At 41.4% G+C, this 25,749-nt stretch overlaps 1 protein-coding gene across 3 annotated transcripts; it reads right to left on the reverse strand.

Annotated features, from left to right (window-relative positions):
- Positions 1-5,839: 5,839 nt before the first annotated feature.
- Positions 5,840-25,742, reverse strand: LOC136965034 (hexokinase-1). 3 transcript variants are annotated; one of them, XM_067259016.1, is made up of 18 exons: positions 25,319-25,742; positions 23,575-23,737; positions 19,413-19,561; positions 18,063-18,182; positions 17,839-17,934; positions 17,647-17,746; positions 17,231-17,414; positions 16,645-16,800; positions 16,273-16,506; positions 15,756-16,060; positions 14,093-14,241; positions 13,788-13,907; positions 13,535-13,630; positions 11,653-11,752; positions 11,276-11,459; positions 10,966-11,121; positions 10,484-10,717; positions 5,840-7,003 (listed from the first exon to the last, which is right to left on the reverse strand). In XM_067259016.1, the coding sequence occupies exons 1-18, from the start codon at positions 25,379-25,381 to the stop codon at positions 6,853-6,855; spliced, it is 2,760 nt and encodes a 919-aa protein (XP_067115117.1). In that variant the 5' UTR covers positions 25,382-25,742; the 3' UTR covers positions 5,840-6,852. The 3 variants fall into 3 exon arrangements, with proteins under 3 accessions (XP_067115117.1, XP_067115119.1, XP_067115118.1); XM_067259018.1 differs by lacking the exons at positions 17,647-17,746; positions 17,839-17,934; positions 18,063-18,182; ... (1 more) ...; positions 23,575-23,737; positions 25,319-25,742 and having other exon boundaries at positions 17,271-17,296; XM_067259017.1 differs by lacking the exons at positions 17,647-17,746; positions 17,839-17,934; positions 18,063-18,182; ... (1 more) ...; positions 23,575-23,737; positions 25,319-25,742 and having other exon boundaries at positions 17,190-17,256.
- Between the last annotated feature and the right edge of the window lie 7 nt (positions 25,743-25,749).

Genomic DNA, 25,749 nt, shown 5'->3' on the forward strand with positions numbered 1-25,749 from the left:
AGATGACCTGAAATACATATTTTTCTTTATGCTGTGTAAGATGTAGGCCTACTGCTTTTAACTTGAGTTGAATGCTATTAAACCCTACCATGGTCAGCAAACACTAGCCATTGCTCTACTTCAGAAAGGATACTGTTCACTGCTGTATGAGTCAATAGGACATTACCTGAATGACTTGTAGTGATCGGGAGGTTATGCCTGTTCAGATGATAAACCATTAGATTGTTGGCTCTGTGCATTGTTTGGGCCTCCTCTCTCTGTGTTCTGTTTCTGTGTCTTTGGTTCTGTTGCAGGATGGCAGGCAGGTAGAGGAGCTGTGATTGCTGCAAGGGCACACCTGTGACCTGTGCCTTGGTCCTTAATAAGCTGTGCCCTAACAAGCTGGGTCTCTCCATTACTAGCAGGAACATCAAATCTAATCTTCCTATGAACCCAGTTAACACAAAATATTGTACACTGCTAATCATCAGCTAACTAAATGGTAGGTAAATAGACAATCAAGCTTGATATGGTATAGTCATGAACTAGCACTGTTCAAAGATGTCCAACCTAAGTTCTCAATGTCAGTGTCAGCAGAAAAACACGAAAGAGCAGAAACCTGCTCTCGCAATGCAGTGTTAGTTTACTAATAAAATAATTGTGATAATTTTTCAACTTTCATTTATCTTCATAGCGCCCGCTCAATAGGGATGATTTTCCATAACAAATTACGCAATGCGCCCTCTACTTTTATGAGGTGACCTGACGCTCAGGTCGTTGACCCTTTAGTGACACCATCTATATGGGTAACACAAGTTTTATTATCTGGGAAATCACGCCATAATCTTTTGATACATTTCCTTCTCATGTAATACACTTTCCCCTACATTCAGCCTAATAACATACTCCAAACTAACACAATGTACCATCATTAGGCTACAGTGTCTTGGTAACGGGTGAAAAATACTAGATTTGAACTGAGCTTCCATTCAGGGATACGACTGCAGATGCATTGATTACAGAGAAGTTTAAAGAATTATAATAATAAGTCCATCGGTAATATCTGTAGGTTGCCACCTACACTCAGAAGCCAATGCTACTTAGAAACCCTTTTAAAATCAAACATTCTAAAAGTAAGGTTATACAATTTAATTTGATGTCTTTAATTAATTCAAATATGCCTTATGTGTTACAGTGTGTGGTGGCGTAGGACCCAAACGCCGGAGAGTAGCCAGACATTGCCTCAAACAAAGGGTTTATTCTTTTAATTGGGAAACAGACAGGGTCAGTAGCGGTCCTAGTACATATGGCGCCCTAGGCAAGATTTATCAACAGCACCCCCTCTTCATGCTGCCCTAGGCGGCTGCCTATGTCGCCTATAGGAAGGACCGGCACTGGACAGGGTACTCACGTTAACAAGGGTAAGGACAAGACAAAGACTGGACACAAAACAGGAACCTAAAATACACAGAACCAAACAAGACACAGGTGGACATGATAATACAAACAAGAACTGAAACCACTGAATGAGACACAGGTGAAGAATATGGCAGACACGGACACAGTAGGGCAGGGCAAAACCAAAAACAGGGTCGCGTTTGTGGCTGTGACATTATGCCTGCCCAAAGGTGGGTGACTGTATTATCCTAGACTCCATGTACTGTTTGAACTGTACATGGGTTGTGTGTATGGGCAGTCTCAGGGTTATGTCACAGGTGTTGGCCTCTGGGCACACCCTTGGTGCTGGGGGAGGACCAGGGGGACAGGGAGCTGCTGGTGCTGGGGGAGGACCAGGGAGATGGAGAGAGGCAGAAGAATTGAATATCCAATACAGTGCCAATACACACATCTGTATAAGCCCGACATGAGGTGTGTAGCCAACCAGGGCTTGTTTAATGCTGTCATAACTTGATTCATAGGAAGATTAGATAAGAACGTCAGGAAGTGACAAGCCACAGTAATAAGGATAACAATGTATTTATTTAATAAAAAGTGCTTACAAAGAAATGGTTGGTAAATTAGAAGTGTATGGAATGGGTGTGGGATCAGTGCAAGTGTAGAGTGAAGAGAATCATTACACACTAAAAAGCAAACAGTGATGATGTTCCTGCTAGTAATGGAGAGACCCAGCTTGTTAGGGCACAGCTTATTAAGGACCAAGGCACAGATCACAGGTGTGCCCTTGCAGCAATCACAGCTCCTCTACCTGCCTGCCATCCTGCAACAGAACCAAAGACAAAACAGAAAACAATGGAGAGGAGACCCAAACAATGCACATAGAGCCAACAATCTAACATGGTTTATGCCATCATCAGAACAGGCATAACCTCCCGATCACTACTACAAGTCATTCAGGTAATGGTAATGTCCTATTGACTCATACAGCTGTGAACAGTATCCTTTCTGAAGTAGACATGGCAAGTGTTTGCTGACCATGGCAGTGTTTAACAGCGTTCAACTCAAGTTAAAAGCAGTAGGCCTACATCTTACACAGCAGAAAGACAAATATTTATTTCAGGTAATCTGCAAGTCCCAGTGTGCCATTACAATCAGCCCTTGGCCCAGCAGCAGCTTGGTAGGCCTGGTTGCACAGTGAAACCCAGCTGCAAGGTTGCTGCCAGAAGGTGACCTGAGAAGGAGTTGGGCCTTTGGGACATCGTATGTTTACATTTACATTTAGTCATTTAGCAGACGCTCTTATCCAGAGCAACTTACAGTAAGTACAGGGACATTCTGCCCGAGGCAAGTAGGGTGAAGTGCCTTGCCCAAGGACACAACGTCATTTTGCATGGCCGGGAATCGAACTAACAACCTGATTAATAGCCCGACTCCCTAACCGCTCAGCCATCTGACTCCCAGTCCAGTATATGATCTGTTAAGTATAAAGACAACAGTGTGTGAATGTGAAGGACAACCGATGAACCTTTATTTCTGTCACCTTGGCTGTGTATTTCACTTTTCTAGGTCTATACAAGGAAGATGACTGCTCAACAAATTGGCATCACAATATATTGGCACGAGAACCTATCACTTCATAACTGCTACCTCCAGTCACTGAACATACTGTCCTGTCACTTTAGGCTACATACGTTTGCACTGGCACCAATTACTGTTATATGTTGTTTTATATAGCATCATGGTCCTGGGGAAATAGTTTTCGTCCTGTGGTCCTAAAGGTTTAGTATACTCTATTGTTTATTTTGTATTTGTTTAGGAGGTTTATTACATTATATGTTTGCTTGTCATAGGTGTAAACTTGTTCTGAGTACTTATATATCATATTATTGCCTTCTGAGTAGCCTACTTATATGTCATGTTATGCCAGGTTGCTTTGCGTTATCTTGTCCTAAGAATTTCAATGCCCAGTCTGACCCTGTGTTGGACTGTGCATCTCGAACGTGAAACTCTGTTTCGTTTTTAGTATGTACAACCATATGTAATTGAAAATGACAATAAAATACACTTGACTTGAATAGTACAACTGTAAACACAAGATTTTTGTGGAACTTCAATGGGGAATAAAGACTAACAAGACAGATAACAAAATTGAACACTACACAAACAGTCATTAATGTTTTTCATTTAGGCGAATAATTTTCTCATAGTGACTCAGGAGGTGCCGGATCCAGTAAAAAAGGTTCCGGATCCAACGTCGGAGGTGCCGGAACATGTTCCGGCGTGTTCCGGCCCAAATTAAGCGCTGGTCCTGGGAGAGGATAGTGCCCAGGAAGCGGAAGGACTCCACAGTTTTGACTGGGGAGTCACACAGGGTGATGGGGGTGAGTGGGGCTGTATTCTTCCTGAAGTCCACAACCATCTCCACTGTCTTAAGAGCATTGAGCTCTAGGTTGTTCTGGCTGCACCAGGTCACCAGGTTGGCCGCTTCCCACCTATAATCAGGCTCGTCTCCACTAGAGATGAGCCCAATGAGGGTGGTGTCGTCCGCAAACTTCAGGAGTTTGACGGACGGATGACTCCTAGAGGAGCAGCTGTTGGTGTACAGGGAGAAGAGCAAAGGACGCAGCCCTGGGGTGATCCAGTGCTGATGGACCGGGAGTCAGAGACTTGTGTTCCCAGCTTAACGCACTGCTTCCTGTCAGACAGGAAGTCTGTGATTCACCTGCAGGTGGAATCAGGCACGTTCAGCTGGGAAAGCTTGTCCTGAAGCAGAGCGGGGAGGATGGTATTGAAGGCAGAGCTGAAGTCCACAAACAGGATCCTGGCATAGGATGCTGGGGAGTCCAGGTGCTGTAGGGTGAAGTGGATGGCCATGTTAACTGCATCGTCCACCGACCTGTTGGCTCTGTAGGCAAACTGCAGAGGGTCCAGTAGAGGGTCTGTGATTTATTTAAGGTGTGCCAGCACCAGGCGCTCAAAAGACTTCATTACCACAGAGGTCAGGGCGACGGGTCTGTAGTCATTATGTCCTGTTAGCCTTGGCTTTTTGGGCACAGGGATGATGGTGGAGGACTTGAGACAGGCTGGCACATGGCATGTCTCAAGGGAGGTGTTCTATCTGGTGGTGTCCCAAGAACTCGGACCACTTTATTCCTCCTCAGTCATGTCTGCAATATGTCGTGCAGTTGGATGCAACAACAGCCGAAAGAGGAACCCCGGACTGGTATTTCATTCTATACCAAAAGACTAAAGGCCAATTCTCCTACTATTGTTATAATGGATAGCATAATAATAGTTGAGGTCGAAGATCTTCTGTAAACCTTCTGTAGGCCTAGTTTCCCTTCTCATTTAGCAGACGCTCTTATCCAGAGGGACTTACAGTTAGTACAGGGACATTTATCCCCGAGGCAAGTAGGGTGAAGTGCCTTGCCCAAGGACACAATGTCATTTTGCACGACCAGGAATCAAACCAGCGACCTGATTACTAGCCTGATTCTCTAACCGCTCAGCCACCTGACTCCCTTTTTTTGTAGGGCAAGTGGAAGAGAAATGTACTTGCCCCACTGGACAAGTTATACCTCAAACATAATAAAATGCCATGTACTTAACGTTATGTGTAGTGCCACTCATTACATCTCTTTAACAGATTTTAAAGTTGCTATGATTGCATGATTAAATATAAGTCCTTGGTGGCCAGGTGCCGCACTTTCAGGTCATTCACCCATCCAGCCACAGCATATTGATAAGCATCCGTACTCTTGAAAGCCTTCAAGCTATCCCCACTGTATGGGGAGGGGTTATGCACAAGATAAATGTTTATAGCTCTGTCATGGAAAGCCAATTGGGGCAAGCCTGGGGCAGATAATAAGGGACAAAGGAAAACTGGGGGTAACAAATAAGAATCGGAGCCTAAAATTGAAATGTTCTTGAGTTATCTCTGCCTCTCTCTCTCATTCAAATGGGCAGTGTGGGCGGCCATACTGGGCGAGATCGGTCGTGAATATGGCGGCGTTCTATTTGGAGGTGTCGTAGGTGGCATCTATGAATAGGTGCATTACCGCCACCTACTGGACTGGAGTGTGATACAGGATAAACCGCACAAGTTGCTCTTCCCCACACAAATGAACTGTCCCAAATGCAAAAAAAATAGCTACCTAAGAGCCCACATGATCACAGTAGGACTACGTACAGCCTAGCGCAGACACTACGTCAAAAAGGGGGTGGCTATGTTGGTCCCAACGTCAAAAAGGGTTGGGTATGTTGACGCCAACCAATAGCATGGAAGCATAGATGGTCCAAATGTGTACAGACGTTAAAAACATGTTTAAATTTAACGTCTGTACACAAACGTTAACTTAGACTTTTGGCCCTAATGGCGTGCCATAATTTTAGCACTTATATCAGCCCATCCTGCTCAGTTCTTACATTCAGAAAAGAGACTTCTCACCAGGGTTTTTTGCACAACAAAATATAATTTAATGAACCCAGGTCACTGTTTTGAACACACCTATGATGTAAAAATCTAAATGTCCCAGTACCCTCCTTTAATTGTCTCAATATAAGGCATGGCATGCATTCTTCATACGGCTTTGGACATAGCTACAGTTCATCTTACAGTAGGACTCACAGACACTCTGCAACAAATACACACAAAAGCGCTGAGTATCAACTCTTTTCTTAGGGCCCAATAAACATTTATTCTTTGTGCACACAAATAGTGGTAGGATTAAACACAACATCTAAAGTATAGTAGTTCACATAGAGCAACAAGATAGGCTAACACTTTAACCGAGAGGCTTGATTCTCCCAGCTCTTATGGAGGGTGGTTTTGTGAAAGGTGCATTACTTCAATTAAGTTGCATTGACATGTACACAAAATAAGGATTATTAGTACATAACGTGAGTTTGTGATGTGTAAAATGAGCATGATTTTACAGCCGTGACTCCTGCATTCAGCCCCCTCAGCATCAAGCCCTTTAGGAGAAGGTTCTTCTGGCTTTAGCAACTAGTTCCATAAGGGCATCTCCCCTTAAATATATATTTTATTCACTTGCATATGAAAAGTACAGATAATTTGAAGTGTGTTGTCCACACATAAAACAAAATTCAGAGATCTAATGTAGCCTCCTAAATAAATACAAGGAATATATTGTCTTTCCCTCTATACAAAACTAATCAACAAATATTGCACTTAAAGAGTTAAGATTTATCGGATACTTGACAACAATCTATCTATTGAGGAAAATAAACAAATATTGAAATAATAAACCCACTGGTAAATAAATAAAAGTTAAATCTGTAAATTAAATCCCAATGTGGACTGTCTCTCTGGCTGGGGCATGAGACAGGTTGGGCAGATGTGGAGTCACGGCTGCCAGTGGCAGGGCTATAGGGAGATGGAGGAAAGGGCCGTGTAGCAGGTTAAGAAAAGTTGAAGCAGCAGATTGTTTCCAGGGGTGACACGGTCAGGTCAGCTTAGTGCTGCTGCTTTTCCTCTTCTCTCTGGCGACAGCCCACTGCAGTGATCAGGGCTGCCCCCTTGCCACTCCCATCCTCTGACAACAGGAAGTTGACATCACATTTGGGTGCAAGCTCCTTGACTGTCTGATGGAAAATCCGTGAGAAGCTGAAGGGGATGGGAGGATAAAAATTAAAAGAGTCACAGGGTCAGAATAAAACTCATAGAGAAAACTTTTCCATGGACACATCTAAGAGTTCAATTTAGTTGATAATTTTAGTCATTTTTGGGGAATCTGGTATTCATTTTTTTGGAGACATCATATGCAGGGTAGTGATCTTATATAGCTCCTCTTCAATATACCACCTCTTCACTTGCCAACTCTGTGTCTCTTTCCACCGGTGGCAAACAGTAGTGTATTAGCTTGAGTGGCTCACAGCTATTTATTTTTTAGTTTATGATGATGCTGTACATACCGTAACATTTCACAGTATGCAAGCTGGCATGCTTTTTGGTACAAAATGTATCAACTACTGCATGCAGCGATGCGGGATCCTCCGCAAAATGGCAAAATATTATAAAAATGTACATTGTAGAAGGTCAAGAGTTGGACAACAAGAGAGCAAAACTACTTCATGTTTGGCCAACAACAATAGGCTGAATGGGGATTTGAACTCATGAGCATAAGATTACAAGTCAGTCTCTCTATCCTCTCTGCTACACACCAACGGTTGAGATTTTACGAATAGAAAGGGCATAGTATTAGCTCTGGTCAGCTTTGGGACAAAGGTTAAGAAACGGTTGACATTTCAAGGTGAAATTGCATGAAATTGCTCATGGTATTTCAGAATGATGTCATCCTGTTTAACTAAACAGATAATCAAAATTTCCTGGCCGGATTCAACCTGTGATCTTGCACTTTGCAGGACACCGTTTCAACCCATTGAGCTATCCTCAAGGCTGAGAATATGTGGTCAGTTACTGTATAAATAAAGGAAGCCGTTTCTCCTGTAGCACGGATTGTTCGATTCGGCCAAAGTTTAAACATCTGTAATTCAATGATCTTTTGACATATCAAGGTGAAATTGTGCATGGTACTTCAAAATGATGTCATCCTGTTTAACTAAACAGATATTCAAATTTAAGACAGGCTCAAGACTGTAGCTGGATTCAAACCTACAGACCGTATACTTTGCAGGTCACCTTCCCAGCCCATTGAGCTATTCTCAGTGTTGAATATTGTCATGTTCAGTTACTGTGTAAAAAGGTAAGCTGTTTCTCCTGTGGTATGCGTTGTTAGATTCAGCCAAAGTTGACACAGCTCTAATTCAATCATATTTTGACATACCAAAGTGAAATGTTTTGGTTTGAAGTTTATGGTACTTCAGAGTGATGTCATCTTGAACCCTATTAGGTTTGAAAAACCATCAGTCAAAATTATATTTGATTTATTGACACAAAGATATTGTGGCAATGTGGACATTTACATAAATACACCCCTTTCAGACATTTTGTATTTGATTCATTTGTCTCAAGTAACGTTTTGAAAGACATCGATTCTACACATCTGTACAAAATTTCAAGTAAATTGGACCTTTTGTTTAAGAGAAGACCAATTTTGAAGATTTTCGCAAAATGTCGGTGTACAGGAAAATCCATTGTTAAGACAAGTATCCAGTTGTTGTTTTGTTTCGGATAAATATGTTTCCGAATTAGCGCAATACCGATAGCGTCAGGAAGGGAGAGAAGCGCCAACGAGCGAGAGGTAGCTTCCGCTCGATCCAGCATAAAAGGCACTGGCTTAATGAGCGACAGGTGTGCAGAAAAGGAGAATCTGGACAGGGTGCATCACACCTGGGACACACTGCCTGCGATCGGCTGCGACGTGCCTTGAGGCGCCGCCTTTTTTCTTTCCGCGCCCATGTTATCAAATGGGAGCGACCACACTGGCTGCGAAGCGCCGCGATTGCCTGCGATTTGCAGCGATCGTTTCGGCAGCTGGTCTAATGTTTTTGTGAGACGCTTGCGAAATCGGCTGCAGGATGATGACATACACCACATTAGTTGATATATTTGAATAACAAAAACATGTTATTAAGATTTTACTCCATTAATTGTAGACTACGGTGCACATTTCTAAAGTTGTAGACTTTATAATTACACAATGTTGGTAACGAACGGCCTTTACATGTGGTTACCCTGATGAAAATGAATGAAAATAACCGGATTGATCTGTTGAGCTAGCATGCCCGTAGTTGTTTTGTTTGCTTGAGAGAAACGAGTTGTCACGCGTTGCACACAACACACACACGTGCAGACATAGCCTACCAAGAGAAAACCCCAAGTCGATTTCTAAAGTCAGCGAGAAATTCAAGGAGATGGATGACATCAAATAAATTCTCGAAGTTGAAAAGCACAGGGAGTTGTATGACCCCCAGCACCAATTTGACAAGGACAACATAGGCTACATAAGGATCAATGCTGGGATATAGCCAATGCCATGTTTATGTACCATGTCAGCGTAAAGGAAAGCTCAGAGTAGCTGAAAGGCTTGGTGACCGGCGCAGAGAAATGCGCGTCTGGTGTGAACAGCTTTTGCTCAGTCGTAGCCGATCGTGGCGCGGCGCGTCCAGGCGCCTCGCAGCCAGTGTGTCCCAGGCGTCAGTGTGCAGGAGACAACAGAGACGCTATTGGTGAGTGAGCATTGCATTTGAGGAGAGGATTTGTCTGTTCGGTTTTGTTTGTTTGAATCAAAGTGAAAGTAAAGAAGCGCGTCTGGTCCGTGCGCTTGGGTTTAATTGCTTTATAAATTGTGCGATGAGTACGTTTGCTACTGTTTATTCATTTGTATGTTTATGACGTTTTTATTTTAGCGGGGAGCTAATTGTGTATGTTCTCTCCTTTTTTCTTCATGACCCAAAGGTTTTCAACTTACTCACCTACTAAATAAAAGTGAAAAAAGAGATTGAGTTGCTACCGTGTCCTCTGTCGTCGCCCTAGGCCTTTGTCAAATTAGAGTCAGTCACTGACGTTACACCCAGATAACTTGACATCCATCATGGTGGACCTTATGGGTCCTTGAGGCTTTTTTGTTCCTCATGACAAATGAGACATGTACACCAAGTTTCAGAAGAATTGGAGCAATGGGGTGGAAATGCCATAACTTTGAAAATCTGACTTTTGGGCATTGCCTGTGGCGCCCCCTATGGTCCAATGTGGCCCATTATTGGTGTGGTGGTACCCACTGACCTGTAGTATCAATGTGCCAAATTAGAAAATTTGCGACCAATAAAATTGAGTTGGGTTGGGGCGCAAGGACAATAATAATAATAATAATAATAAAACTAACAAAAACAATAGGTTCCCTCCTACTGGAGGAACCCTAATGATATGACTAAAGCAGTTTCTCAAACATGGCTCATTATACACTTACTGGCTTCAGTGGTATGTGCCATGTAAGCACAGCTTCTGTACTGGATCACTGAATAATGAGTATAAAAAGAATGGCCATTTTGAGGCCGTGCTAGTATTCATTTCAAAATGTCGCCGCTGTTCCGACAGATAAACATACATTTGGAACTGAGAGACATACTGAATGTGGTCAGTAAAACACCTTGTTGACCCTTTCTGCTGCCTTTTATTACTCACTGGGGATGCAGTTTGTAGAGGGTACCGTCCACCCCCACGGTTATGTCCAAGTGGTCCAGGCCTCTGTTCTCACGAATCTTATCCACCACGGCGGCCATTCCGGCTCCGCAGATCTGAGCTGCACGGCGGGACACTGTGCCACACACTTCCTTGACAATAATACTGTCATCACAAGTGCTGTCCAGCCCCAGCTGCTGCAGAATCGCCCTGACCTGCAGCAAGGCCAGACGATCGCTGTGATGAAGAGGGTGAGACGTCAAATACGATGTATGAGAGACGGGTCTGTCAAGTTGGTTGATGAAGTAAATATTCATTTAGTCAATTTTCATTGTGTGCATTTTGCTAAATGGACAATTTCTGTGCATGTTTACTTGCAATGTAAAGAGGAATTATTTGTATTCTCTTTTTCACAAAAGTTTAGTGCAAAATGTTTTCTATACCTGCATTGCATGGTAAAAAGTCCTACACTAATGTGTACCTACCTCTCTATCTGGGACAGGAACTTGGTCTCAAAGATTCCCCTGGTCTTCAAAGTCTCAGAGATTTGTCCCCGGAAAAGAAACCCACGCTTGGTCAAGTCAATCAGGATATTCCTCACAATCTCACCGAGGTACATGCCACTGCACATCTTCTCATACCTGTGACACAACCGTGGGAAGTAAAGTTATTAATTTTAACCCCAACTAAAAACATGGTCTATTAATCCATATAGTTAAGGTCCTAAGTAATAGCCTAGAGTAACAATATAACCAACGCGGTTACATAGTTAACATTAACAGATTGGATGTTTACCTCTGTTTGCCTTCATTCATTGAGTTCTCGTCCACAGCACGGTCATACTGTGTTCTGATATCGTCAAGGCAACCATTGTCTCCAAATGCTCCCCACTCCATGTTAACACACATACGGCCCACATCTCCCTCCACCGTTTCAATATTCTTCATCTCCTCCATGTAACATGCGTTACTGCCAGTCCCTAATAGGAAGCACACAATGTCTCAGACAAGGCAGCCATATTGAAATCAAAGTTGTTGTTTCTGATGCTTCCAGGTGAGTATACCTACAGTACATAAAGATTTTGAAGAAATGGCTAATTTAGGGTTTAAATGTTTTCTATTGTGTTGTGCTGCATGGCTACATGACTATTAGTAAGTAGAAAAGCATTGTACCTGCAATAAGTCCAACTTCACAAGTGGGCTCCTCGTATGCACATGTCATCATTGTCCCCACCGTGTCGTTCACAACTGCTACAACATCTAGGTCAAATTCCTATAGGCAATATGTACATAAGTACAACTGTAAGGATACAATATGAGCATTTATTTTCTGAAGCAAACCTGTGTAAATATGAATGATTATATTTACACAAATTATATTTATAGGCTACAACACAAAAACATTAGCTAAGCAAAGGCTAACAGAACAACATTAACACAGCAACAGAGCAGCATTAACAAAAAAGAAACATGATGTGGAATTGCAAAAACAAATATTGCATGAACAGTGCAGTATTAATCAAACATAACAAAACCCCACAGCACAGTTAACATTAGCATTAACAAAAATGAAGGATTCGCCAAAATGTAGCATTTCAAGCCATTCACAATGGAAGTGCTTCCTAAAAGCTGTGACTCATGGAATTTGTGTTTAATTAAAATATTTTTTGGTACAAATTATCAAATTTCTACATCCAGACCTGCCCCCAGTTGTCGGAAAGACTTCAGTTGTGAATGCAATTTAATGGCAAATGTTTGGTTTTCAAATAACACTTCAAGCGCAATTCAACCCACTGAACCACACACAGACCCGCTATAGTCTATACTTCCCTATAAACACAAATCACACAAACAGGTAGATACCATTTGTTTCCTGGGTTACAGATTTTGCCACCAAATTATAGACATTTCTGATATATGAAAGTTCTGAAAGTAGTCACTACGATTTCACAATCTCACAAAAAAAGTTTTAAAGCATGTCAAGAAAGGTTCCCTTTATTGTGTGTCGTCTCCGTTAGAAATCCATGCTATTTTATCCACATCTCAGCACAACAGCTCTGCTTTACCTGCAATTTCAGATTCCTACTCAATTAATACCTACTGGGTCCTCCATCTAAAGGGATAAAATCAATAGAATAAACTGAAAAACTGTGTTACTGTTGAAACTGGAAGTATGAAATGTCTTGTCTTGTCTATAAAGTAACGCTGGTGTTGGATTACCACAGGAATGAGATGGAAACTTTCCATGGGAATTTCTGTGAATATTTTGGAATTAGCAGAAAGTTTCATAAATTTAATAGGACTTATTGGAGAATTTTGGATGTACTGCATCTCATGCAGACATACAAGTAATGGTTTGATAAAACAAGCCTTGTTACATATATAATTGTTTCTGCATTATGATCAATAGCATAGTAAATCAAGATCTGATCTTAGTTTGATTAGCATGCTGGTGTCTTGCAAGACAGTGACAAGTGTGATGAAGATGGCATTCGAAAGCTAGCAATTTTGAAACAAGATTGTCTATGTATTGGTTCAATATTTGCCAGTTATACTTAACATCGACAGATATATTCATCTGAAGAAGATGGCATTTAAACTTCAAGTTATAAGTTTATTTGCCTTGTAAAAAGCACAAATGAAGGGACATTTTAACAGATCAACTTTACAGAACCTAGTTTGGGTTTCATTGCCTTCAGTAGGGTGAGAGATGCTAAGATATGTCTGTACTGTCTGGTGAAGGAAATAACAGTTCATGTGATGAAAGCATGCATTTGACTGAATTCCCACTATAGGGCTGTTTTTACTGTGCCGCTAGTCTTTTTTCTTTTTTTGCAACAATATTTGAAAAAAACTGGCTTATGGTTACACCTATATTGAATACCTTGTTTACCTTGCTTAAGAAACAAACAAATTCCCATGAAAATATTCCAGAAAATGATCAGAATGTCCGGAATTTCCCACCCCTTTACAACCCATAATAAGTCATCTTACACATTTCTTTTTTAGTATTATTTTTTATTATTTTTGCATTTATGGGGTTTTCTTCTCTTACCTCTTTTCTTTTTATTCCCTCCCTCAGAAGCTCCACTACATCTTCTCCCTCACAGTCAGTGGCTTTGAAGCCTTTGGTCCAATTCACAAGGATACCCTAAGAAACATTATTATTAAACCATAACAATATATGTCAATAATGCAGACTAACAAATAAGGTTGCTCATAGCCTTAACCTGTATGGGATAGGGGCTTCCATTACAAATATTTGGCAACGCAAATCAAAATGTAGTTAGTTATTAGTTTGCTCTTACTGCATCCAGGCTTTTCTGATGGCAGGGAAAGGAGAAGGTGAATCCCAGAGGTAGACGGGCACTCTTCATACCCATGTAGTCCAGGAAATCAGAGATGCAGTACACAATGTGGTCAAAGAGCTGAGAGGGGAAATATAAAAGTTGTCTTATTTATTATGTTGGAATCTGGTTTTGAGACATTTAACTAAGGCTATGTATATATGCCAAGCAAAGGGCCTTTTTTAATTTACATTCTGATACAGTTTGTTAGACTGCAGCAGGATTGTTGCTAAATGGAAGGGTATGACTACTTAGTAAATAATTACCTCCTCTCCTGTGCCCTGCATGACCTCAATGGGAATTGCATATATTTTGTTATGCATCTCTACTGTACGTCTCTTTCCACTGCGGATCTTGACCAGCAGAACACGGAAGTTTGTCCCTCCAAGATCCAGAGCCAAGAAATCTCCATTTTCTACAAGAAAGGAACAAGTGTTAAAGGTGACATGACATGAAAACTTCACTTTAGGAGGTTATTTAACATGAATATGAGTTCTCCTAGCCTGCCTTTGGTCCCCCAGTGGCTAGAATTTTTCGATCGGTGTAAACCAAGCCCTGGGTGTTCTTCTCCGCCTTTCAGAAAATGAAAGCTCAATTGCTCTGTTTGAAAATCTCCTCTTTGTTAGGTCACAAGGAGTAAGGTTACCTCCCCTCTCTCTGCTTTGCCCGCCCAGAGAATCTGGCCCGCCAATAAGAAACTGAGCTACGACCGTGCAAGTGTTTTTATCCTCGAGAGACATCATGGCTTGCAAAGAATGAAGCATTACATTTGCTCAGTTTGAATGTAAAAAAATCTTTATACAGTTCCTTCATCCGAGCCTCTGAAGACCCAGTATCTTAATTTTATTTTCTCTGGAAATGCGCCTACACAACTTCTGTTGTAGGCGCATTTGTTTTGTATGTCTGCGCCAAACACTTCAGCCACGACTGTTTCCTCAACTTGAGCTAATACAAAACTGGCCTTGCTGAAATTAAATTCTGGATCAGTACTAACTCTCCTTCATCCAGCTACTAAGGACAAGTAAGTTAACTAACGCTATATCATTTTGTAGCTTTACTGTATATGGTTACCTAGCTTGCTACCCTTAGAATGTGGCTGTAACATTAGCTCTGCAGCTAACATTTGAGTTACTGTTCCTAATGGAAAGATAGATAGCATCAAGTATGTGTGTGAATACACATGCTGTTACGTGAGTGTTGTACACTTCTTTGTTATTTGGATAACCGTTCTGCTGTTGGTGTTATGGCGCGCACGATATCCGCCTTTCCCCTCATTGAAATGACTGAGTGTGTACCTCTGCAAACCAGGGTTATCAGATGAGAATGGGCAAATTCGAGGCATCTTACAGCAACGGGGCTACAGCCATTGCGATACATCCATTGTAAACATTAGCGCATGGTGCCGCCCCTCCGCTCTCATTAGCATTTAAAGCTACAGACACCAAAACAGCGCGTTCTGAGGAAAGCTCCTTGTGGGACTGCTAGTAGTGGCTGTAATTCTGCACCAAGGCTGAATTTGGGGAAAGAGACTTCTGATACAGTATTAGGGGACCACTAAGGCCTATATAAAAGCATCCAAAAACAGCATGTCATGTCTCCGTTCTCCGCAAGAACCAACAATTACTGCATGACTATTTAGGGAATTTTGTTTCTGGTTTGAAAGGAGATTGAATTGCATGAGGACTGTGACCTTAATTGGCCTGTTTCTAGATTATGGAAGGCAATTGGGAAACAGTTAAACAGAAGGATCACAGTTGGATGAGAAAGTGGAAAAGCTTAAAAAATGCTTACAAAAAAAACGTACAATATTTAATACAATTTACCCAACTTTTCCCTCAACTGATCTCAACTCAACAGAAATTGTATGCGTACAAATAACTTCATAATTTCATTCATTTTTAATTTCCCTCAACATGTCATCTTAGTCACCTGTTCCATCAGGTGTACTGCGGACAAAAGTGGGCAGCATCTTAACGGTTGCGTCCTTGTGGGTACCCTTCCCAAGGCCATTTTCAATTTCCGTCCTCATCCTCTTCTTTACCTCCAGTAGCTGGGCCTTACTCAAACGGAACTCTGCCAACGTCTGCGCGATCTGCCGTGTCTGGTCAGCCAAACGATATGCCACTGCTGTCACCATGGCGGCACCCTTGGCGCTACCGCTCTCAGACAAGAGAAATCGCACATCAGAGTCAGGCACCAAACGTCGCACTGTCTTGTGGAGACGTCGGGAATATCTGTAGGGAGACAGGAATGTGGGTGGGGATTGGTAAATGGTTTTATAAAAGTTTTTTTGTCAAAAATGGTGTTCCATGTTTTAAGAGCTGTTGTACCATCATTATTGTGGACACCTGGGTTGCATGGCATTATAATGTTTCTTTTGGAGCTTTCACACTCCTTGGTTTTTCAGTCATGTACCAACTTGTGACTTGATTACTTGTTTACTCACTGTGGGTGCATCTTATAGAGTGAGCCGTCAATGCCCACAGTGGTGCGCAGACGAGGAACGCCCTTGTTTTCCTTCAGACGGTAAAGGATGCCACCCAGGGTTGCTGCAATGAGGTTAGCTGAGCGGAACGATACAATGGTGCAGACGTGCTGCACGGCAACGCTGTCTTCCTGAGAAGGCTCTACCCCCAGTCTTGTCAAGATCTCCATGCACTTTCTCAAGCCCTCTTTGCTCCTGGAATAGCGGGATGGATAAAGGACGTAAAATATGTCACCCCAAAGCGTTTGTTGGCAGATTGACGGTTGACTATTCAAATCACAGCTGATGTTTGACACAATGACAGTGTGGACCCTCGGTGCACACTGTACTTACTTCTCAATGGCGGAAACATGCTTTGTTTCAATTTTCCCCTTTGTCAAAAGCTCAGGGGTTATCCGTCCCTCAAACAGCAGCCCCTCCTTGGCCATCTTGACCAGGATGAGCCGCACCAGTTCTCCCATGTACATCCCACTGGCCATTTTTTCAAACCTGACCAGTAAGGGACAATGAAGTTTATCACTTGTAAGTAAACCCAAGGATACATGTCCTCTTAACTCATGTTTACTCATGCTAATGTCAAACTCTATCATAACCTAGCTGTAAAATGACACAATTCAGCACAATATAGCATTTACAGTACAGTAGTAGTAGCAGTATTGGGAACATGTAAGTTGTCTGATTTCATGAGTGTTACACATAACTTCAGGTTAGTGTTAACATTAAGTGTTAGAGTTAGGGTTGATGTTAACCTGACCATGAACAATAAGCTCATGGATTGGCACTTGTTACACCTGACAGAGATCTCCCCTGCCAAATTTGGACTTACATTTCTTTTTAACATAGGGGACATTGAAATAGTAAATACCATAAACACATACTATAACTCCCTTAGCAAGAGCTGCAAGTCTTTGAGACTTACAGCTGTTTCCCAGGGTTGACAGAGCCCCGGTCTATCTCACGGTCAAACTCTGTGCGCAGGTCTTCAAGGGACCCGTCATCCCCAAAGGCACCCCACTCTGTGTTGATGCACATGCGGCCCTCATCCCCCTCCACCAGGTCAATGTGGCGCAACTCCTCCATGTAGCAGGCATTGGTACCTGTACCTGTAAGAAACCATACCAATAGAACCTGCATTAGCTTCCACATATTAGGAGCATCCCCTTCCATTACCTACCTGCCTTCTTCGAAGACCTGCAGAAGTTTTCAAAAATAATTTCAAAGGTTGTTAAGAAAGTTTGTACGGTTAAGTTCTGTTTCATCACAATTTATTCCCTCAGGCAGCCTGAATGAATAATAGATTTTTGAAATTGTGATTATGGAACTGTGCATCCTTACCTATGATGATGCCTACTTCACAGCGCTGGTCATCAAATCCACAAGTCATCATTGTTCCCACTGTGTCATTGACCACTGCCATGATGTCTGCCTCATAGTCCTTAAAATCACAACATAGTTTTGTTTTGAGCTAAACAAAATTAGGAAAGCTCAGGGTACAGGTCTTCATATGGTTGTGAAGGACACACTCACCCCTCGCTTTTTGATTGCTTTGTTCAAAAGCTTAACCACATCCATTCCTTCCACGCCACTGACTTTGAACTTTTTGGTCCAAGTTACCAAGACAGCCTTTAAAACAGCAAAGTGTCATCCAGGATGTCTTGATGTTTTTGTCCACTTTGGCATCAATTAATCAACAATGTTTTTTCACCGAAGGGAAAATGTTAAGGCAGTTAATTAGTGCTCTAAACTTTTACCTCATCAAGTTTGCTTTGAGCACAGGGAAAGGAGAATGTGAATCCCACTGGTAGTTTCTTATCCTTGATGTTTTGCTTCTCCATGAAGTCCCCCAGACAATCTGCTACATGGTCAAAGAGCTACAAAACATAAACACAATTCTTACATTGAGCAGAAGGACAGATTCTCACATTATCAGTTCCAAACCTATACCACAGTATGTATGTAGTCAAACCAGTCGGGTAGTCATTTGTTCTAATTACAGGAAAGAGAATCAGTCATCCATTCACTGACAATATTGTGGTTGTCATTACTTGATGGATTTCAAAGAGTTTCATCCCCAATTGATGTCAAACTGTTTTATCATTTGTCTCTTCTAATCACATAGGCCTAGTGTAATCAATCATAATATCCTCATTGACAAATAGGCAGCTTTTTGTAGGTTCAAGAGATGTCAGTGGTATCTCATGTCACACCCACTTCAACTGTCTGTGAAAAATATCAGTAGAACTCTTGGGGCCCTATTTTAACGATCAGAAACGCAAGCATCAAAACGCAAAGCGCAAGTAACTTTGTGGGCGGGACTCCGGCGTGGTTGCTATTTTGCCGGCGGGATAAATGACTTTGCGCCTGGCGCAAATCTAAAATGGGTTGGTCCGAAGTAGCTACATTACTAATGGGTGTGGTTTGGGCATAACATGCAATAAACCAATCAGAGCGTCATCTCACATTCCCTTTAAGAGCAGCGCTTGTTCCATGGCGGATTGCTATTATAACGGCGGATTTGCCAGGCGCACGCCAGGAGCGGTTCACAGCCGAGGAGACCGACGTCCTAGTCAGGGCCGCCCGTAACAGATAGAGAAGTGACATTGTATTGGAAAGGCAGAGCAGTTTTCTCATTGCACTAAATTGCCCGCTCATGAAAATCTTTTTATAATCATTGAAGAAATGTAACACGCCCTAAATCAAAACAATGTAACGTAGCTTCGCAGAAAGATGACCCTGGCCTCGCCAGCAGTGTGCACGGACCAATCTTGCACCCTTAAAATAGCATCTAAATAACGTGCCATTGACTTTAGACTACTTTTTTCCTGGTCAGTGGCGGAATTGTTTTTCTGAAACTGCAAAATAGCACCAGGGAACGTTTGCGCCGGACCACGCCTCCTTTTTTCCCTGAACCGCCCCTGGGAGCGCAAAGTCATTCCCTAATTTACCTACGTGCGTCTGTGGAGGGAAAAGTCCGCTTTGCGTCGAGTGCAAACTGGGAATGATACTTGCGTCGTTGACAAAGTCAATTGCGCTGGGTACAAGATAGGGCCCTTAGTGTAAATGATGGAGAGATGAGTGTTAGGTGGTGCTTGATTGTTTACCCGTGTCCCACTGCCATGGATAATGTCATCTGGGGTCTCATAAACTTGGCTCTCCATCTGAACAGGTTGCTTCTTGTCATGTGTCACCTTCACACGCAAGATACGGAAGTTTGAACCTCCAAGGTCCAAAGCGATGAAATCTCCCTTTTCTGTCAGATGGTAGATAAAATTATAGGTAAATGATTGACAGCATAAGCACTTTGGTGTTTTTGCAAGTAATTTCAAAACTTAGAACTCAGTTAGATAATAGCACAAAAGCAAAGCCCTTAAGTGTCTTTTGGTAAAATTAGTTAAAATAGAGATAGATCAATTAACAAAATTTTCTGTTTGTACACATTAGATTAACATAGTTACACAGAGTCTGTTGGGTTCTTGCCTTGGACAACATTATATATATATACACACATTATCTTTATCTTCATTGCCATGACCTGTGAAGAATGTGATTAGAGTTAGTGCTGGCATCACAGAGGTGCTTAGAATATGTGCCTAGTGTCTTGAATTTAGCAGCATCTTGAAATATAGACCTACAGATAAATTACTATTATATGGCAAAAGTGTGTTTCTTATGTTAGCACGGCCTGAACTTTGTCCTTTGACTCTGCTAAGCACCCCACCATGTTCAGCAAAGTACGGGCTATTTTTAAAGTGAGAGATGGCTAAAGTATCTAAACAGCTTGACCCTATGATATGATACCTCTCTGTGGGCTTTTATGTGACAATCAGTGTGCTATTTTGGTACAGGCACTGTTTACCAACATGGAATGTTGACGCTGGATGATGCAAATGTCAGGTGTAGGAGAAAGCCTGTCTGTGCAGTTCAGTTGTAAATGCGTTTTACATACAGTACTGTATGTAATGTAAACTACACTACCGTTCAAAAGTTTGGGGTCACTTAGAAATTTCCGTATTTTTCAAAGAAAAACACTTTTTTCAATGAAGATAACATTAAATTAATCAGAAAAACACTATAACATTGTTAATGTGGTAAATGACTATTCTAGGTGGAAACGTCTGTTTTTTAATGAAATATCTACATAGGTGTATAGAGGCCCATTTCAAGCAACTCTCACTACAGTGTTCAAATGGTACATTTTGTTTGCTAATTACCATAGAAGACTAATGGATGATTAGAAGAATTAGAATGCCAAAGGTCTCCAATGCTGTAATTGCTGCAAATGGAGCATTCTTTGACGAAAGCAAAGTTTGAAGAACAAAATTAATATTTAAAATTAAAATAATTATTTCTAACCTTGTAAATGTCTTGACTATATTTTCTATTCATTTTGCAACTTATTTGATAAACAAAAGTGTGAGTTTTCATGGAAAACTGTCTGAATTGTCTGGGTGACCCCAAACTTTTGAACGGTAGTGTATACTCTTACAGACATTTTTCTGTAAATGTAATCTGCTCTTACCCACACGCCACACATAATAATTAACACATATAATTAGAAATATACTCTGTGAATGATCAGATAGCCATTACATGAAAAAGATTATAGTTGCATAACATACAACAGTACTTATAACAGAGATAGACAAAGAATATTTTTTGTTTTGCTCCTGGACCAAAACAATGTGAGTAGATGGCATGCCCTGCCAAGTTGAAATGCAGGGGATGCACACAAAAGCCTAATGTCACAGAAAGGCCTATTCAAACACCTCAGCACATTTTTGCTGGATAGGGCTAGCAAAGGAGTAAAGCGAGAGTGCTTTGAACGTGCTAACTCTAGAAACATATAACATGCAGTAAATATAACATATATGATACATAAATACATAACACATTTGCTGAATCAAAATGTATTTGGAAAACTAACTTTATTATACAACCAGTTAAAGTATAACCGTTTAAAACATTAGCATAGTCAGATGTCTGCTGAAATCTTAAATTCCCAGTTAGTTATTGGAGTTTGTGTAAAAACACTGCACTCTGCAGTATATTACAATTATCTCTATAGATAATTTAGAGAAACAACATTATGTGGGTTGCAGCACAGAATAAATTGTATTAGTTTATTTTACCACTCAAGTAGTGATGGGAAGTTCGGATCATTTTACTGATTCGGTTCTTTGAATCTCGTTCAGTAAAATGAACGAATCTTTTTTCGAGTCATTCGTTCATTTCAACGGGAGGGGGGAGGGGGGGCTTATCCGTCCACTGCAAACACGTATCATATTCTCATGTAGGTTAGTGCATGACATGTGCACCAGCAGATACTATTTTAAAAGAAATTCCTGCATTAAAATAATGTATCATGACAGTTTGTATGATTTGGTCATTTATTATCACACTAGCATTTAATTATCCACACCCCACACACACACACGCATACACACACTCACCTCACACCAAATCTTATTTAGAAGACTTTTATTTTCACTTTACTGTTTGGAGCTATTGCCCTTTTCATTAATCTATGTGACTTAATGATGGATAATAAGGCTGTATGATGGTAGTGGTAGTCACAATTGTTTTCCTAAACAGAGGTCGGAGACAGTTCTTAGCAAAGTTAATTTGTAAACTCATTTCATGTTAATTTGTAAACTCATGCATTTGTTTTTTGTGTATTAGGCTATTGTTCAATAAATACATCTAAACATATTTTAGTCTTTATCTGACTGACTGTTGTGTTGATCACTACAATGGCATTGACTTTGCATGCAGTTTGTTTAACTGAAAGTAGCTACTAATGTATCAAACTACTTTTGAGATTTTTGTAATTTAGCTTGCTACATTTTTATGAGCGGTAGCTTCTGTGTAGTGAAGCTGAATTTATTGTAGAGTAGCTGGTAGTAGGGCTGGGCGGTATGGCCTAAAATGTTTATCACGGTATAATTTGTAAGCACTGACAATATCGGTATATATCACGATATAGCCGATTATTTATTCTTAAAAATGTAATGACAATGCAATCCGCACCGCAGCGGCTAATCTACCGCACTCGGATGGATTTGGATTGGGTAACTTCGGTGTCGCATGAGTTGAATTTTCCAAATTTTGCAGTGTTTGCCACGGAAGAGCGACTTTTCAGTAGCCTACGCGTTCAACAGTAGCCTACGTTTATGGAATTCGCAAGAAAACTGTAGCTATAGTTAGCTCTAGCTATAAACAATTATTACATGGCTCAATACTCGATTCTGTTGGCCTACAATAAACATTTCACTATTCTAACCAACCTGGCATTGGATTTGTCAAACGCATTCTGGTAGATTCATTTTCGCGCATATGCATTAGTGATGGGAAGTTCGGATCATTTTACTGATTCGGTTCTTTGAATCTCGTTCAGTAAAATGAACAAATCTTTTTTCGAGTCATTCATTCATTTCAAGGGGGGGGGGGGGGGGGGGGGGCTATCCGTCCACTGCAAACACGTAACATATTCTCATGTAGGTTAGTGCATGACGTGCAGCAGCAGATACTATTTTAAAAGAAATTCCTGCATTAAAATAATGTATCATGACAGTTTGTATGATTTGGTCATTTATTATCACACTAGCATTTAATTATCACGGCAAACAATTACACTGCACTAAACTGTAAGTGTAAATGTAAAGTGAAAATAACAAAACCAGTCAGTATGATGACTTGAGCGAATATCATTCACGTCTTACTAAAACAGCGGCCACGCGAAAGGGAATGAGGAAACTGTTTCCTCTACTAAAAAATACAATGCGGGTCACGTGAAAAAAGGACCCAAAGACTCGTAGAAAGACAGAGTCGGGAAATTAACGAATTGTTCTTTTCCTCTAGCTACCACAACAGAGCCTATGCAGGTCACGTGAAAAATGATCCAAAGACTCGTAGAAAGACCGAGTCGGGAAATGAACGACTCGTTCCCTCTAGCATTTCCTCTAGCTACCACTACAGAGCCTATGCAGGTCACGTGAAAAATGATCCAAATACTTGTCCCCGAAAACCGACTCGGGAAATGAACGAATCATTTATGTTTACTTGGATGAGCCTATGCAACAGTCCCGATGCGCGGCCAGGAGAAAATGAACGAATCACTCTTTGACAGGACTCGTTACTCCCGAGTCCTTGTAAGGATTCGTTCAAAATGAACGAATCGTTCACGAACGACACATCACTACACTCAAGTCTACTCTATATTGAAACATAATTTTCTCAGTTTGTCGACATGACACTTGACCTGACCTGATCCATCAGGTATGGACCTGACAAAGGTAGGCAGCATCTTCACTGTGGCAGTTGGATTGGTATCACGACCCAGCCCATTCCCAAGCTCCCTCCGGAAGCGTGCCATGATGTCCTTCAGCGTGTCATCAGAGAAACGCATGGAGTACAGGTACTTATCAATCTAAAGACCAACACAAGAGAAAATTGAAAATTGCTAAATTGTTTGTCATATACAATGTCATTTACATTTCTACAGTATTAGGCCTAGATCAGGTAAGTATACATAATTACCTACATAAAGACAGACAGAAAAGTAGAACAGATTGTTCTATCACTGAGTGTTTTCCATTTTGCTCTAGCAGTGGTGCGCTAGTGTGTTAAACATCAAATGTTAGTGTTTATAACAATAATGTATTTATTTACCAGACACCGTTATCCAAAGTGACGTTCAGTACGGAGGATATTTGAACCTGCGACCTGTTGATCTGCAGTCAAATGCTTTACAACTGAGCTGTATCCTCCCCTTTTAGATGTATAGTTCGTAACAAAAGCCAGATTTGTAGTCATGTTGCAGAAATGAGATAGTGGATTCATGGAATATCCCTAATTTATAGGATGTGATTATTGAACATTCGTACATGTGAACTGAATCAGCCTATGAATCAACGTAAGCCTTTTCCTCCTGCCATATATGGTCAATCACATATTATAGCAGCCTCTCAGACCACTGCCAGACGTGTGTGTGCTGCACTGTGACATCACATTTGACCTCACAAATTCTATCTTGCACTTCTTCAGTCATAATCTCTTCTGTCAAACACTGAGACCATCTCACAGGTTAGTCAATATCTATTCATTGGAGGAGAGGAAGTGGTAATCTATGATGGATTTACCGGCTCACAATTAATATAATTAATATGTAGGGACTGATCCTGCATCAGCAGTTTTATTCTGATGCTTTGATGAAAACCAGTGTTGTTGCAGAGGAATTTCTAAAAGCCGTATTTCATTTTTATTTCTGTTAGTTGTCAACCCAATGTTGGCTCTGATCTGTGATAGCATCTAAATTAGTTAAATAATGGTGTAACTCTTCCTCTGGAACAAATGAATAATTTTTTTTAGGCCTAAGTGGAACAGTATTGCAGTAAGCAAGGTGGGGTAGGATGTAAAACTGATTTATTTAAAGATGGAGAATAAGGCAGGGAGAGGGAGCGTTAGCAAAACAAAAATGTGTATATTCGAAAGCATTAAAAGGAATTAAGAGTAGTGAGAGATGCAACGTAACGGAGAGAGGGAGGATAAGACCTCAAATCAATAGTGGGAGTAAGAGGACCAAAGAATAGACTCAGACAGATAATGTGGGCGGTGGGGGATGGCAGAGAGGGAGAGGAAAAGGGCTCAGCAGCCATTCACAGACACCTGCTTCAGATGCCCCAGCAACTGACGCCCCGGAAACGCTCCTTAACAAGGGTCTTTGCCTCACAACCACCACTACCATCTCCCTTTCTCAAGGACATTCAGTCATCAAGCTGAACATTCATGAAGCTATGCTAAGCCCATGGTAAGCTAAATCAAATTAACATCCATCATGGCTTCAATGTAGTCTTCCAAAAGATCCATCCTCTTTGGTCCTGCCTGTTGTGCCCCACAGGCATATATTGATATGCAGTATTCATTGCTGTCATTGGGCCTCTAACATTACACAACTGTTCCATTGAAAAGGGGAGGCACAGCAAAAGGTTTAAAGCTACTCAGTACTTACCTTTTTGAGTTGGTCATCCTTCAACTCAGTGAAGTAATATGCCAAAAGCTGTGCCGCTATCATCCTGCCCGCACGTACGTGAGAGGCTGTCAGCCGCTCAGGGAGGTGACAGAAAAAAAGGAGGTAAAGAAAATCTGTCCAACAGGGCTCTCAATCCTCCGATTATCTCCTTTTTATCCAAATGACAAGGAAAAAACAGGCACAGAAGCTTGCTTGTGCCTCTCTCCAGTAGTGCTCGAAGATGAGATAAAAGTGGGAGAAAACCAGAATGCAGCAGTGGTAGCTGTGCCTAAGTCTGTGCACGCACACACACACACACTTAGAGGCCTGACCTGCCTGTGTCTCTTCAGCACTGTCAACTCGCCCTCGCTAGCTCTCAGGAGATGCAGCAGAGCTGCACTGGAATGGTGGTTTGTTATGCCCTGCCCCCA

The sequence above is a fragment of the Osmerus mordax genome, chromosome 21 (genome assembly GCF_038355195.1).
Source record: "Osmerus mordax isolate fOsmMor3 chromosome 21, fOsmMor3.pri, whole genome shotgun sequence".
NCBI lineage: Eukaryota > Metazoa > Chordata > Actinopteri > Osmeriformes > Osmeridae > Osmerus > Osmerus mordax.

Excerpts from the sequence above, each read along its gene's own strand:
- LOC136965034 (XM_067259016.1), bottom strand. The coding sequence starts at position 25,381 with ATGATAGCGGCACAGCTTTTGGCATATTACTTCACTGAGTTGAAGGAT. Across the intron at positions 23,738-25,318 it reads AGGATGACCAACTCAAAAAG|ATTGATAAGTACCTGTACTC; the intron begins GTAAGTACTGAG and ends GTTGGTCTTTAG. Across the intron at positions 16,061-16,272 it reads CTCTATAAGATGCACCCACA|ATATTCCCGACGTCTCCACA; the intron begins GTGAGTAAACAA and ends GTCTCCCTACAG.